This window comes from Cladophialophora psammophila (assembly GCF_000585535.1).
Source record: "Cladophialophora psammophila CBS 110553 chromosome Unknown aczJe-supercont1.2, whole genome shotgun sequence".
NCBI classification, from domain to species: Eukaryota; Fungi; Ascomycota; class Eurotiomycetes; order Chaetothyriales; family Herpotrichiellaceae; genus Cladophialophora; species Cladophialophora psammophila.
Window position 1 is genome coordinate 2,175,749 of NW_006912923.1, and position 15,399 is coordinate 2,191,147.

General features: G+C 49.7%; 6 protein-coding genes across 6 annotated transcripts; 2 read left to right on the plus strand and 4 right to left on the minus strand.

The window, feature by feature from the left end:
- Positions 1-374: 374 nt before the first annotated feature.
- On the minus strand, positions 375-2,519 carry A1O5_02142 (uncharacterized protein; the record flags this gene model as incomplete). Its single annotated transcript, XM_007742758.1, has 8 exons — positions 375-526; positions 600-630; positions 694-854; positions 956-1,011; positions 1,114-1,241; positions 1,304-1,529; positions 1,595-1,621; positions 1,681-2,519. 8 exons carry the CDS (start codon positions 2,517-2,519, stop codon positions 375-377), a joined length of 1,620 nt encoding a protein of 539 aa, XP_007740948.1.
- Positions 2,520-4,221: 1,702 nt separating this feature from the next.
- A1O5_02143 (uncharacterized protein) lies at positions 4,222-5,934 on the plus strand (the record flags this gene model as incomplete). Its single annotated transcript, XM_007742759.1, has 4 exons — positions 4,222-4,616; positions 4,676-5,168; positions 5,222-5,643; positions 5,715-5,934. The coding sequence occupies 4 exons, from the start codon at positions 4,222-4,224 to the stop codon at positions 5,932-5,934; spliced, it is 1,530 nt and encodes a 509-aa protein (XP_007740949.1).
- A 564-nt stretch (positions 5,935-6,498) lies between these two features.
- A1O5_02144 (uncharacterized protein) lies at positions 6,499-7,599 on the minus strand (the record flags this gene model as incomplete). The annotated part of the gene is made up of 4 exons (XM_007742760.1): positions 6,499-7,089; positions 7,168-7,184; positions 7,278-7,502; positions 7,560-7,599. 4 exons carry the CDS (start codon positions 7,597-7,599, stop codon positions 6,499-6,501), a joined length of 873 nt encoding a protein of 290 aa, XP_007740950.1.
- Positions 7,600-8,022: 423 nt separating this feature from the next.
- Positions 8,023-10,119, minus strand: A1O5_02145 (uncharacterized protein; the record flags this gene model as incomplete). The annotated part of the gene is made up of 7 exons (XM_007742761.1): positions 8,023-8,242; positions 8,306-8,513; positions 8,574-8,848; positions 8,904-9,222; positions 9,279-9,436; positions 9,496-9,705; positions 9,767-10,119. 7 exons carry the CDS (start codon positions 10,117-10,119, stop codon positions 8,023-8,025), a joined length of 1,743 nt encoding a protein of 580 aa, XP_007740951.1.
- A 768-nt stretch (positions 10,120-10,887) lies between these two features.
- On the minus strand, positions 10,888-13,143 carry A1O5_02146 (uncharacterized protein; the record flags this gene model as incomplete). Its single annotated transcript, XM_007742762.1, has 11 exons — positions 10,888-11,235; positions 11,299-11,441; positions 11,493-11,596; positions 11,647-11,727; positions 11,791-12,025; positions 12,085-12,180; positions 12,229-12,517; positions 12,581-12,725; positions 12,781-12,909; positions 12,982-13,022; positions 13,072-13,143. The coding sequence occupies 11 exons, from the start codon at positions 13,141-13,143 to the stop codon at positions 10,888-10,890; spliced, it is 1,683 nt and encodes a 560-aa protein (XP_007740952.1).
- Positions 13,144-13,805: 662 nt separating this feature from the next.
- A1O5_02147 (uncharacterized protein) lies at positions 13,806-14,769 on the plus strand (the record flags this gene model as incomplete). Its single annotated transcript, XM_007742763.1, has 4 exons — positions 13,806-14,004; positions 14,054-14,067; positions 14,127-14,366; positions 14,428-14,769. 4 exons carry the CDS (start codon positions 13,806-13,808, stop codon positions 14,767-14,769), a joined length of 795 nt encoding a protein of 264 aa, XP_007740953.1.
- Between the last annotated feature and the right edge of the window lie 630 nt (positions 14,770-15,399).

A 15,399-nucleotide genomic window follows, 5' to 3' on the forward strand; every position in this document is an offset into this window, starting at 1 on the left:
TATTTGCCACATTGGCCAAATATAGAAGCACAAGAGGGCCTGTCTCTGGCTTTCAACAAAGCACACGTTCCTCGAAACAATGAAGAAAGTGTAGGGAAGAGAATATAATTGCCGAAATGGCCACAACAAACCATTGTCTTGATCGAAAAAGAACAAAGAATTTGCAGGCCCGAAACAGGCAGCTTCAGGCATTGGCTTCTCCAGCTTTGTTCAGTGAAAGATGGCGCGCAGTCTGACACTACAGGAAGAGCTAGAGACTGGGTAAACTATGGGTACTTTGGGCCCTGGGTTCAAAATGGATTTCAAACGCGCGTATACGATCGACCGTCAAAATTGTAGAGTCCCAGATATAGCTTTGTCGATCAGTGCTGCCATTATGCGGCAACGGAGCTCCTGTATTCCTGCGCCGTCATCTCCACGCTCCTTCCAAGCATGATCACTTGGGGCCCATCATATTGCCTCATCAAAAGCAGGTAAAACGTGCCCATGATGATAGTGAGTCCTCCAAAGATGACGCACGTGTAATCTATGCCAACATCAACGCCGGTCCGATCTCAGCGGACGAGGAAGAGAAGAAGAAGAATAAAAAAAAAACTTACTCATCGTCTCGGCGTCGACAGGCATGGCGAACTGCATAGGCGGTTAGCATCTTATCTATCATAAGTGCCACCAGGGGCAGGGGGGACGACGCACAGGAAAGCAGAAAATAACAATGAACGCCATCATGAAGAGACACGATACCGTGTTGACCACAAGCCCGATCGGGCCGGGCATCCAGAACCAACCTGGAACGACCCTTGTTCGTCTGGATAGCAGGTTTGGTAATATGGCGGAAAGGTATGAAGCCATGGAGACTGTGCCGCAGGGTCAGAAACAATCTTTTGCGATAATTCAATGGCTTGAGAAGGAGGCAAAGGGGGGGAAAGGGGGAACAGATTTGGCGGGAGATACTTACGGACGATGTAGGAGCTTGTGAAGGCATTGAAGGCCGTCAGGTTGCCGACGTAGATACTGGGAGCTTGTAAGCCAAGGGGATGTCTTCACAAGTTGACGGTGAGGAATCAATTCCCTAAAAAAAAAGGCCTCCCTTTTTTGTCAGGTCAGGTACCTTACCAGCCAAGAATCGTGCAAATAACCGCACACAAAACGATCGAGTTTGCAGGGACTTTTAGACGCGGAGAGACCTTGGAGAAGAAGTCGGCGAAAGGAGTGGCGCGATCACGAGCCAGTGTCCAGAAAATCTAGGAGGGAGTGATTAGAATCAATCATCCCTTGTGACCGCGCGCAGATTTGCATGTCTTACTCGCGAGGCCGTCAGATAACATCCCATGCACGCAATTATTGTAGGTGCGAGGACAAGGAATAAAAGTCCAATGGCCCCGGCGCTGGTTCCTGTGCCTTGTCGGTAGATCTCGCCGAGCGGGAAGACGTAGGGCGTGCCGAAAAGGCTATCGAGATCGGTGAGGCCGTAGAGCACTGCGATGAGAAACAGCAGACCGGTGAGGAAGCCGACAATATATTGCCAGAGCCTGTAATTGGTTCAGTGTCGTGTGGGAGAAAACGACCGTAAGGAGAAAGATGCCCAATGTCTTACACTGCTACTGGGATGTTCCTGCTTGGACTGTCGGATCATGTCAGTACAGCAAGTAAGTCTCTGGTGGCAATGTGACCATCACTCACTTTTGCATCTCTTCCGCCAAATGACTCGTAAGGTCAGGCACTCCGACAGCAAACGCACCGTTCAGCATTCCAAGTAGAAAAGCAAATCCCGAACTGCTATACCCGGTCAAGTTGAGAAACGAGTCCCACACTTGGTGGGAAGTGGCATATTGCCTATGCTGCACGTGCGGCATGACAGCCGAGACAATCACCGTAATCAGAAAGCCGCCAATGATGAAGAATCCACCGATTTGCTCGAGCAGGGGGATCGCTTTGTTGAAGAAAAGCACCACGGCAGCGAAAAGCCAGGCGCAGAACAAAAAGACCACAAAGACCTGCCACCGCTGGTATTCGTAGTTTGAGGCGTTGAGCTGGGCCATGGTGATGATGATGGCTGCCGTGATCTGCAAGGTCACGGCAGTGGCAAAGATCCATGCGAAAAAGTTCCACCATCCTGCCAGGTATCCGCATAGACGACCATAGCGACGGCCAGCCGTGACGGTAGCCCAGTGATAGACTCCCGCAGAGGAGGGAATGGCAGATGCAAGCTCCGCGACGCTGGCTGCGATGAACCAGTAGAAAAATGAGACGACAATGAATTCGTAGATTATGCCAGTGGGCCCGCCGTTGAAAATAGCAACTGCAATGGTCCCGGCGAGGGCTATCCACACGTTGCCGGTGGTGATGGCTGTCGACACGATGCTGAAGGAACTGAAGAGGCGGTCGAGTTCTTGTTTATGGCCAGAGACGTTGATGAGATCGTCATCTTGGACATCGAGCAGACTCGACCGGCGCCTTGAATCGGGTCCTCCAGACCTTCTTGGGCGTGGGTGGTCGTCTGCGACCTTTTCATGCTCCATTCTGACTCGGGAAGGATGAGAAGTAAATTAAGAGCAAGATATTCGCATCATCACACATGGTATGCTCTCTGAAGAAACTTGTATATAGCGGGCCGATCTTTCAACGATGATGCAACACGAAAAAAGCTCATCACTCACCAATAGAGTTTTATTGATAAGGGAGCTGGAGCAGAATTTCCACCCTGGGTCTAGCAAAGATAAGCACGTAACACGCGAGCGAGGCAATTTACCCCGATGGTCGTGGTCCAGGGAGCGTTTAGGACTATCAAGACAGGAGCCTCTAGTGCTCCAAATCAGTTCCATTGGCTCTGATTGGAGATTGTGGGCGATGGATTGACTCCTTCTAACTCTCCCATCAGGACAGGATAGGGCGCAAAGTCGACGTATTGGGACAAGCTTCCAGGGGATCAAGCTTGGTCATCGCAGGTCGTCATGACACACAGCGACTTTCAATCCCTTGGCAGCCTTTTGGCATCGCCTGTTATGACCGCGTCGTTCTTTTACTCTAAAGAAAAAGATGTGAGTTGGTTCCTGGTGAAAGAAGTGGCGACAGTACGAGAAAGCTTTACGGCACAACACGGGTTGCAGGAAATGTGCAGCCGAATTTGGAGGTCAGTGCTCGCCGCTTTTGAAAGGTTTCTTCCCTTAAAGTTCCGACACCAAGTCCCTATCATGCTCGGCCGTTCTCGCTTTTGTACTCTGTAGTCTGTGACTGACTTACCTTCTCGTCCACCACGCAACCATGCAACTATCACTGGAGACCAGAAACAATCCCTCTCCGGACATAATAAGGGATTCGTTTCAACACCCTATGCGCCAGAAGTTTAGGCCTATCCAGTTCTATTTGCCCCCCTTCTTAAATAAGCGATAGTTACCCTGTACAAATTCCTCAAACGAGTCCTCAACACGAAGATGCTCCAAGACATCTGAGAGATTACATCCTTCTTCCTCTCTTGCTGTATACTCTTTGAGTGCGGGTTTTTCAGGACTTTCAGGCGGCGGCGCACATGAGCATGTACCCAGCCCTGCCTTGCATTCGTCATGGGCAACGGACCAGGTAATAAGCTCTTTGCTAAGCTCATCCCGCTCCTTGTTGTATACATCGCGTTCCTCGAGAAACACCGAGATCCTCTTCATTCAGACTACCTTCGCAGAAGTTTCGTGGGGTTCCGGATAGCAATCCGCATACCTCCGCGGCACGAAGGTCCGGGATTGAGCGCCTTCAGTGCGGAACAGCTTGGTTCATTTCTCTCCCGAACTTCTCTAAAACTGGGGCCGGGAGCCGAAAATCGTTCGGTATGAAAGATACTTCGATCATTAGGAGATGACGGCAGCTCATCAAACCCCGAACCTCAGATGACCGGATCTCGAACGCGGCTTTCCGTGAACCCCAGGTCATGGATTCGAGCTGACTTCAAAGTAGGGGGTATTGTGGAATTGCAAAAAGTCTGGAGAAGCCCCCCGTGGGGATAGGTATGCCGTTGATCATTCCGGAAGTTACCTATTCCGAGAACTTTGTAGCGGCAATGATAGGATCTTTAAAGAGACAGGGACATGTATGCGTCTGAGGTATTGAGCGGACATGTAGTCAATCTTTGACACCTCCCTCGCGTCATTCAGCCTTGACAATTGTTTGGCGCCTTCTCTTTGATCTTGACATCTCTGTGCTCGTCGCCGGCATCCATTAATCACAGTCGCAGGTATGACCAAGGCCGAAACGTTATCCGAAACCGTGGAACACGGCCCTGGTTTGGTGGCCAGGGAGAAGCTCTACCTCTACAACTATTTCATCGTCGCCATAATCGCTATCGGCGCGACCGCCTCGGGTATGATGACGGGCATCATGAGCACCGCCCTGGGCCAGCCAACATTCCTCGAGTATTTCCACTTTAACACGGCCTCCTCGCATGACACGGCTCTTATCGGCGCAATCAATGGCGTATATTTCGGCGGAGCCTTTTTTGGGTCCTTTAATGCCAGCTATGTCGCGGACCGTTGGGGACGGAAAACAGCTCTCATGGTTACTGCTTTTGTGGCGACCGTAGGCTCCGGGTTAATTGCAGGCAGCGTGCACATTGCAATGCTGCTTGTATTCAGGTAGACGCTATTGTCCTATTAATATGTCCCACCGGCGACACTCAGCTGACCTCACTTAGAACCATCGCAGGTTGGACCTCAGGGGCCTACATCACCATTTGTTGTCTCAGCTTGTCCGAGCTGGCACCGCCACACCACCGAGGACTTATGGTCGCCTTGGTCGGAATTCTTAACTGTCTTGGCTATGTTATATCGAATTGGCTCGGCGTGGCTTTCTACTTTGTTCCGGCCGGCGGAGTCCAGTGGCGAATCCCTTTTGCGTTGTGCTGCGTTCCTTCCCTGGTTGTCTTTGGTTCTGTTTCCTTCGTACCCGAGTCACCGCGATGGCTCGTGATGAAAGACCGACACTTGGATGCCGCGGCCGTTCTAAACAAGCTTCACTGCAGGGTTGGCGACGAGCAGTCGCAAGACTTCGTGAGGCTTGAACTACAGCAGATGAAACGCCAAATAGAGTTCGAGCGCAACAACGAGATCTCCTGGTGGCAAATGCTTACGGCGAAGCATTACCGGCGGAGACTCGTACTATGCATCATGACTATGTTGATGGCTCAGGTGAGGAATTCCTATAACTCAATGTCTCATCTGCCTGCATTAACCCTTCCCAGTCCGCTGGCAATGTTGTCATCGTGGTCTATGGCCCCGTCATCTACGAATCCCTTGGGTTCGGACCGGTCGCTCAGCTTTGTTTGACTGCAGGGTATGCGACGTCGGGCATGGTAGATAATTTCATCGGATCGTTCTTCATCGACAGGATCGGCAGAGTGAGAATGATGATTATCGGGATCGTTGCGCAGCTCGTCTTGCTCGCGATTGCCACAGGTTTGATTGCCGCATATGCCGGCACTACCAATTTTCCGGCACAGCGCGCTGTCGTCGCAATCTTTTGGCTTTTCATGTTAAGTTATGGTGCCCTGGTTGAAGGGGCTGCCTTTACCTACATCAGCGAGATATGGCCAGCTCACCTTCGGGCCAGAGGATCTGCAATCGGAATTGCCACACTTTATCTAATCGACATGGTCTACGTCGAGTAAGTCACCCCTTGCGACCAATTGTTTACAATATTTGAATAAGCATTGAAATGGAGATACTCGCATATAGGGCCTCCCTTTACGCGTTTTCGACGATTGGATGGAAATTCTATCTCACATTCCTGGCTTGTGGAACCGTCTTCCTCTTTATTTTCATTCTTCTGGCAAAGGAGACCAAGGGAAAGCCCCTTGAGGAGATAGGAAAGCTGTTTGGCGATGACCTGATTGTCAAGACCCAAGACGAAATGATCAAGGCCGAGAAGGAAGTCTTCGGATGCGAAAATTTGTAAAGCGTGACCTTCCGATGGCTGAATCGGGAGAAAGATAACTTGGACCACCATTGGCCTCTGAATATCTCAATCGGTTTTCTATCCACTAGCGGATCATTGCTTCCTTTTTCACAATCACTAGCAAATATCTCTCCGTTGGTCGTGGTTCGTGCCGGGGAGGGCCGGGAAAATGAAACGAGTTGGTCGAAAAATAGTTGTTATCTTATTATACGTACGGACTCGGCGCCTTCCTAGGAGCAGCATATTCCTATGGACAGTAGCATCGACTTCGCTCACACTATGTAAGAAACCAGGCTAGGGCTTCTAATTGACTGCCTTACTTCCATCCGTACTATGGGGAAGAAACTGCCTGCATGAACTTGCGCTAATTGATGTTGGGGTGGTCTAAACCCCCAGGCCCACGACAATTCCGTCCGTCTGCGATGGGAACAAAAATTCTCCACGATGTATTCTGCGACAAGTATTTATCCCTATGCTAGATATGGATGCGTGCAGAGAGGAGACTCAATCCGAGATATTTCCTCCCTGGGACTACCGAACAAATGCAGGAATGCCAGTCAGTGATCAATACGAAGCAGACCTGCCACCGTCTATGGTAATACAAGTCGCCGTGATGTGGCTTGCCATAGAACTCGCGAGAAAGATGCATGTGTCAGCCACTTCGTCTGGTTGTGCTAAACGCCCCATAGGCGTGCTGTACATATCTGCAGGTCTCCATGTATCCGGGGTTGCGTTCCCGTCAAGGGATGAAGTGCCTGAGGATTTGTCTCTCTCTTCAGCCAGGATTTGTTGTCTTCTCCTGGCAATCATGGGCGTTTCGACTAGGCCGGGACAGACGGCATTGACACGAATTTTCTCAGCTGCGTGATCAATTCCAGCACTTTTGGTGATTCCAACAACAGCATGTTTTGAGACGACGTACGGAAGCATTTTAGGAATGACGGAAAATGAACACGTTGATCCGATGTTGACGATGCTTCCCCTCTGAGCCCGAACAGGACTGTGTGTGTTTACCGTGACAGCAGGTTCCTGCTCCGACATGGCATGGATTTCCGACTGAACGCAATGGAGGAGACCTCGTGCATTAACGGCTTGGATATCATCATATTCCTCGGTCGGATACCTGCTGGCAGAGACGCGTGCTTTGACAGATATCTTCGGGCCAGCAACAGTTAGCCAGGGAGCGAGAGCCGCGTACATGGAAGCGTGGGCTCACAGAGCAGACCAACTTACCCCTGCGACGTTGAACGCTGAGACGAAACATGAATTAGCTTGAGAGTGAACATCGTCTGCAGGGTATGAGGTTATCTTGTAGGATTTGTGGGAATGAAGGTACTACTTACCGTAGTCGAGTCTGCCGAAAGCCTCTGTTGACTTTCTAACCATACCAGTTACTGAGTCTGGCTTGCTGACATCAACCAGCAGCGGAAGGACTTTGATATCCGCACGTATTGACACGATGTCATGTTCGACATCTTGAAGTGCATCTTGATTGATGTCTGCAATCACAATCGCTCGGCATCCACTAGTTGCACAGGCAAGCGCGACAGCTCGCCCTATACCTGAACCTGAGCGAGTTAGTCCTTGATATTCATTGTGCCTATACTGTAATAATTGTCCCATACCACCACCGGTCACGAGCGCGACCCCGTTCAGAAGCTGCATTTTGGGCGTGTGTTGCGAAATCCTCTACAATTGTTCTGGGACGTATGGTACCAGCAATGGTCCAGCATATGCAGGAGGGGAAGGTCGGCGAACCTAACAGTTATTTCACGCCCCAGTTGTTCTGACTGTGCTGATGATCAGCATACATAGCAAATCCAACCAATTGATACAAAAGTCCGAGAACCTCGGAATAAGCCCGTGAACAAGAGATGCTTTTCCGAGTCCAGATGGCCTTGCAGCTTGACCGGTGTACTAGCGGTACAAGGAACAAATGAGAACCTCATTTGGTGGTCGGCGAAAGCCCACTACAATCAATTATCGGATGAAATTTCAGACTCTATGGGCCGTTTACAATGCGTACATGACTTTAGTACCAGCCACTTCTCATCAGCATGTTCAATCCTGTCTTGATCCTACCATGGGTCATAGATCAACGACCCCTTCCTCTGTCAAATGCTCCGCAGTGCTTTCTCCAAGCTCTTCTCGCAGTGTCCGGCCATATCCTAGATAAGAAAATCTGTTGCGCCGCACGTAATTCAAATTATAATCCTCGAAACGGGGCTTTTCTAGAGCTTCATTGAAGTGCCATGACGAACCAGGCCACGGCCCTATCACAGGGCCATCAATCCTTCCATTTTTGTACCTGCGAATAAACACAAGGCGTCGTCAGATGGTTCAAAGGAGGAACTCAGAGATGCTCACTCACCAACTACGACAATCGCCACTCCAGACAAACGCCTTCATTGACTCGTTCCGGTGCTCTATGAAGTCCCGCATCGCTTCCTCTTTGACATCCATAGAGCTGATATTCTCGGTTTGCATCTTCTCAACGCAGCTGTAGGCATAGTCGAGCTCGACCTCGAGTCCTGAGATTAGGGACCCATTTGCGATCGGACTATTAGGGCCTCCGATGACTGCGCATCATTAGATGATACTTGACAGTTAGATGGTTATTTGTTGAACTGGTGACCTACTAAAGTAGTTCGGAAACTTGGGAACTGCAATCGACAGATAGTGCAGGGGTTCATCGCTCCAGTATTGACTAAGATTTCGACCCTCCACCCCAATGACTGGAAATGCTGGCCTGAAAGATGTGTCGAAGCCAGTTGCACAGACGATAGCGTCAACGACATGATAGTCACCATCCTTGGTGACGAGTCCTCCAGAATCAATGTGATCAATTTCGTCCATGATCACCTGGGAGTTACTGGCAACGAGCGCCTCAAGGTATCCGCTTCCAGGGGTGTATCTTTTCGTTTGTCAGCAGAGCAACGGAATCTGGATCCTCCAATGATATTACATACCTTCGGCATCCCACTGGGAACTTTGGTATCAATCGCGCAGCTATCTCTTCGTCATCATTCAATCTTTTCCTCATCATTGCCGAGAAGTTCTTAACAGCCTCTAGTTGACGTGGCGAGCCCTTGTAGAATGTCCCAAAGTTCGAACTCCCAGTGTTTTGGACCAATTTCCTGTACTGGAGAAAGTACTTTTTGTCATCTTTGAAGCGCTGAATTTGCTCCGAGGAGAATTTAGTGTCTCGGCCTTCTACAGCCAGCGATTGGCTGAACTCTGGTGTGATCCAGGTTGGAGATCGAATAAAGTTGATCATCCTGCGAACCTCTTCAAGAGAAGGCGAGTCAGCCTTGGTTTCTTGACGTCTCAAGACTTGTCCATACTTGGAGTGAGATTCGGTACTATTTGTATAGCAGAAGAACCAGCACCGATAACCGCGACGGTTTTGTCCTTGAAATCATATGAATCGTCCCAGCGAGCGGAATGAAGCAGCTTGCCCTTGAAATCGTTGAGCCCGTCTATCGCAGGCCACTTCCAGTTGCTGGAGTCGTATTATTAGCCAATACTCCCACTCTTGTGTAGCATTCGGTGATGACATACTTCAAAACTCCAGTGGCGCTTAGCAGCACATCACAGCGATCGTGCATCATAGCACCAGTCTCAAGAACTTCTGCGGTAACATCCCATACTAAATCGGAGGAAGACCACTCCGCTCGAATGACTCTGTGGCCCAGTTTGATGTATTTCATGCATTCCCATTTGATTGCACATCCTTTGAAATAGGCATGAATCTCCGGGGCTTCTGCGTAGCTAAGGGAAGTTAGAGAGGATACCCATCGGCTTGTAAATGGAGGGTTCGGCGAAGACAAACAAGCGCGACCATTCAGGATTTCCTTCCCACGAATAGGTATATCCGTGTGCGGGTATATCACAAGCACATCCAGGGTATCGGTTCTCCAGCCAGGTACCACCGACGTCGTTGTTCTTCTCGTAAATGGTGAACGTGATCTCGCTTAATCGTCGCTGATACTTATATGCTGCAGCGATCCCGGCAATGCCTGCACCGATACAGATAATGCGCATAGGGCGTTTCTTGTGCATGTGGTCTTGAGAGACGACGTACGGGGCTTCGGCCTGGCAGTCTGGTTCAAGGCTTCCATTTCCATATGTCGGCTGGGCCCCTGCCAAATCCGCTGTATTACAATCCACAACAGACTCACCCATGACGAGCTCGAGGGTCTTTGCTCTTGGCTAGACAGGAGAGCTTGGCTTAGCGATTGACAGATCTCAAGTGGCTCAGCTTAGACACAAGTTCATGTGAAACTGGTTCTGGACCCAAAGCCAAATCAAATACCTTTTACTGGTCTTTCGGCCGCCACTTAACGCCTGAAGCCATATTCAGCACGAAGAGATGGCACGGCGCCTCTGTCTTACGCGGTCTTACAGTGGTGCTCAGGGCGGGAATGCTATGGTCAGTATGGGCCCCTCGTAGGTTCAGATAGAACCGAGGACTATCGGAAATAAAAGCCAATGGGAGGCGGCCAAATGTTCCGACGGAAGGTTCCGAGATTCCGGACAGGCTGGACGAAGTATTTCCGCAATCAGGGGTCAGCCTCGTACAGTTCAGCCTTCCGCAATCATTCAAAGAGCAGCATCAGCCCAACACACCTTGCCCAATTACCCGGGATCGGTTAGGTAAGACGCTCCAGTGTTCTAGAATCAAAGTCAAATTTTGAGAAATGGTGCAAGTACTAGACAATGGATCGAGTGGTAGTGGACTAGCTTGAAAGCAATAATTCTCGGAGCAGAATCTACACAGAGGGCATTATTCCTATGTATGGAAAGCATACTCCCTAACGGTAGCTTGCCGCACTCGTACTACTCCGTAGATGGTTCCCTTCATCTGAGAACCATTCGGCCGGAGTAGATGTCGGTTAAGCTGGCGGTATGGGGTTGATGAGCTTGATAGAATGTTCCTCTCGCTTATGCGGCTTATTCGTTTCCCCCAACTGCGACCCTCGATTTAATGAGCACAGGAAGAGGGCCCATGACTAGCGATTGGAAACTCTGGATGCTGCCTTCGAATGCTTCGTGATCAAAGTCGTTCTGCAGAATGACATCGAAATTGTGTACAATCATTGCAACAAGAAGCCGTAACTCGCTCAACGCAAGTTGCTTTCCTGCACAGGCGTAGGCTCCTGTTTGAAAGGGGATCCACGCTTGAGGGTTGTGGTTCCAGTTAGGATCGCGCTGACTGTCATCCCATCGTTCTGGAACGAACTCTAGCGGCTTGGTGAAGTTCTTCGGGCTTCGTTGGACCGTTAAGACGTGCGTGGCAACCTATGAAACGGCTGTCAATATACTTTTTTTAGGATGGCTGATGAGAATCTCTATTCAACTGACCTGTGTTTGAGGAGGAATCGTAATCCCGTCCACGTCATGCCAAACACCATCCAGAGTACGACGTTGTTGATGGTTGGGGCCAGGAGGCCAGATACGGAGCGCCTCGTGGATGGCCCCGTTTAAATATGGGCACTTATCTGGTGCTGCAAACTGTTAGCAATCAACTGAAACAGCTGTGTCTACCCATTTCGTACTCAGCAAGTCTGAAGCGATGGCCATTCCTTTCAAAGCATTATCAACTTCATCCCGGAGTCTCGAATAAACCATTTTGTCTCGAGCAATAAAGTAAAAGGTAAATCTGTGTGGACTGTGAGCATATCAAAATTTATCCGCGAGCTGCCAACGTACGTTGAAGTAATTGAGCTAGTATCACTTCCAGCAATAATTAAAATAGGGGCGTCTGCTTCGACATCTCTTTCTTCGGTCTTCCTGCAAGCAAGGAGTCAGCCCAGTGTGAGATTCACTGGTTATGTTGAAGAAACTCAAACTCACACGCCATCCTTGTTTCCAGCCAAGATATGTGTGAAAATATCATTTGGCTCTGTACCTTTGGCTCGTCTCTCCTTATAGGACTGTTTTGATAGCGCCTTGAATCGTCCGGCATATTCCTTGAAGTCTTTGTTCATTGGCAGTAGGTAAGCGACGGGAGACATCCAAGGCACGTTCGAGATGATGTTTCGGAGCCGGAGGCCACTTCTAATGGCTTTTGAATAGTAGCGCGGGCCATCTGCACCGGGGTTAATCTTTGAGGTCGATGGTTACTGTGACGGAGCGTTTATGAAGTACCATCGTTTAGGAGGCCAAACGACTTGCTGAAGGCCAAGTCACCCATCACGTCAAAAGTGACGTAGTCGAGCCAGCATCCAAGATCGATAACTTGTCCTATACTTCCTTGAGTTTGTCTTCGACCGAGATTATTCTATGACGCACCGTCGAACTCTTTCAATCGAGCACAGAGAACTTCCAAAAGAGCTATGACACGTGGTTCATAAGATTTAAGCTGGTTTTGGGTGAATCCGTGGTCCCACATACGTCGGCGGACCTTGTGGTCGTGCCAATCACGGCTATTGGGCATGGCAACCCCTGAAGAACCGTATACAGACCCGTCATGATATGGACCCTTCGGAAGCCTGGAGCCTTGGGGTCCATGTAAGTATTTGATCGAATTTGCATCTCCAAAAGATAGCTCGTTAGGCCCAATTCGGACAATATCACCATACTGTTGAAAATGAGCGATCGATTAGTGGAACCAAGTCATTCATACAAGGGATGGGCTCAGTACTTTTTCATGAAGCGCTGGGATAATTTCATGAAGCTTGCCGGTCGAGGCCCAATAAGCGCCGGTCCATTTCGTTAGTTTCGCAGAATATGGTCCAGGGAATCGCCTGAGCGGGTGGAAGAAAAGGCGATATAAGGAAATACTGAGTCTGGAACCAGATATCATCAACCGAAGACCGATTTAGCGTCTGATGTTCAACTTACCCCAACGCAGCAAGTTCAACCACTGGAAAAGTGATCACCGCTATCATAGTTGATTGGGGGTTTTGGGAACCTAGGAACGCAATTCCGGCGAAGACTGCCATTGTCCGCAGGAAATCGAGGGTGAAACTTCTATTCGATTATTAGCAAGCATCACTCAAGCTTAGAGCAATATTGCTCCTGGATGGCAGAGGCATATCTGACCGTATAGTCGGCTCGTGTCGATTATAGACGACGTGCCAAACCTGTAATGTCGGTAAGTGCCGCATCACAGGTAGCAGGTAAGATACTTACCAAGCCAGTTCCTATCGCAGCAACGGCTGCCGCTACGGGCGTCATAGACAACGGGTACTGATAGTTTGACATTGCTGGATTAGATGCGGAATATACAAAGTGTAATGCAATAAAATCCAAATAAGATTGCGTGTGATATCGGGCGGACACGAACTTGTTATGATAACTTGATATCATGCATTTAGGCTCAGAAATTCTTTGAAATGGAATCCATTCGGCTATACCATAGGTGTCATACCGATGAGGTGTGGCTCCTGACACCTCGGTAGTGGATTGGCTACCAATGATCTGTACCAGAGCAGATTTCCGATGCTCCGACGTATATATTTACCCTTTCCGGGGCTCCAGAAACATGTTGAGGCTGGGCAATGACCACGAATTATTTCTTTCCTCGAGCGAGGTCATTAAAGTCCAGTTCGGAAACGCACTCAGGGTGCCACCTCTGACTTGTGATCTGGCGGAACTGCAGGGGCTCCGCTCTATTTGATCCCGGCCATCTTCACAAACACGTGCCGTCGTAGGACGCTATTTCTTCATGTCCCTTCAGGGGCCTGCTTCGGGTAGGAATATCAAGCTGTATAATCTAACTTGTGAAGCCACGCTGTCCGCGATGGAGACACCTCAAGTTGCTCTGGTAACCGGTGGTGGTGAGTACGCCCTGAGAGCTGCTCTTTGGGAGGTGTGGCTGTCGCGAAAGCACTCACTCACGGTGAAAATTGTTGTTAGCCTCTGGAATGGGCCTTGCAGTTGTCGAGAGCCTTGTTGAACGAGGATGGAGTATTACCATTGTGGACAAGGATCGCAATGCCGGAGAACGGACGGCCAAAAGATTAGGTGCTCAGGTCATGTTCTTTGAAACAAATGTGACCAATTATGAAGAGCAAGCCGATGCATTTGCAGCGACTTGGAGGCGCTGGAACAGACTTGACCTTGGTAGGTTACCAACTTCCACAATGTAGAGCCTTTGCTGATATTAAGCCAGTGTTTGCCAACGCTGTACGGCCACTGCCAAAAACACATCCTCGTGGAATCTGGCTAAGATTTGATACAATTAGGGAATCTCTGACCGGACGGATATCGTAGAACCGGCAGAGGAACAGGACAATGGTGCACCTCAGAGGCCTGATACCTCGGTCTTGGACGTCTGCCTGCTGGGAGTTGTGTACACGAGCTATCTTGCTCTTCACTTCTTCCGGAAAAACGAGTCGAAGGGAGGCAGCCTAGTGATGACTAGCAGTATTGCTGGCATCTACGCAGCTCCGGGTGTTTCCATCTACGCAGCGGCAAAACATGGTGTGAGTCCACGTGCTTTACATTCTCTCTTTGTATATTTCTGAGCTGATGAAGGCGAAATAGGTTATCGGGCTGACCCGGTCACTGGCATACAGACTCCAGAAGCGCTGCGAGCGCATTACAGTCAATGCCATTTGCCCAGCGTTCGTAGCCACGGGATTGGTGAACCCAAATTTAGTCAAGAGAGTACCAGAAAAGTACATTACTCCTGCCGCAACGATTGTCAGGGCTGTCCATGGATTCGTTCAAGATCGCGGCCTCACTGGAGAGGTTGCCGAATGCAGTGGCAGTGAGATCTTTTACCGACCGGGTCTCTCTTTTAGCAATGAAGGATCCGAGTGGTTGATGACGGGTGGTCTGAAGTCTTTCCTGGGGCCCGGAGAGGAGCAAGCCGTCAGAAAGTAGTAGATATCAGTCTGACAAAAGCAAACGCTGCAACCCGCGACATACACAGGGGGCCCTAGCAAGAACCCACAGAGTAGGTCAATAAACAAGCCTTCCCTTTATCACAGAGCTTTATGCCTAGAGCGTATGGATCTTCGCGGCAATCGTTGGTGGTCATCTCTGAAGCGGTCTTGCATATTAGTCCGTGAAGAATCCATACCATTTAGATGAGTATCGTTACCATGAGAAGAGAATAGCGACGGACCTGCAATGTCCCTCTGCATAAACTCGGATGTGATGCCTTTTCATCCATACTCCCTTTTCCCCATCACATAAGAGGCCAATGAAATACAGTCTATGTTCGGCATCCTCTATCGGCTTGGAGGATTCTAACCGAAGGTCTCTCGAGCTTGACCCCGCATTTCCCAGGTTTCTTGACCCTAAATTCTCACCACGACTTCGTGCTGCCGGGCTCGCAACCAGGCAGCTTGATTGTGCCTTTCCGGTCACAACGAACACAGCGGACAATGTCAGGCTTGCAAACTTCCCAAACTCCACACTCAAGCGCGAAGCGCCGGCCATATGCATCCAGGGCCTGGTAAGCTGAAGGGTTTTGCTCCGTGATGAGTCTAACCATGTTCAATTTAACAG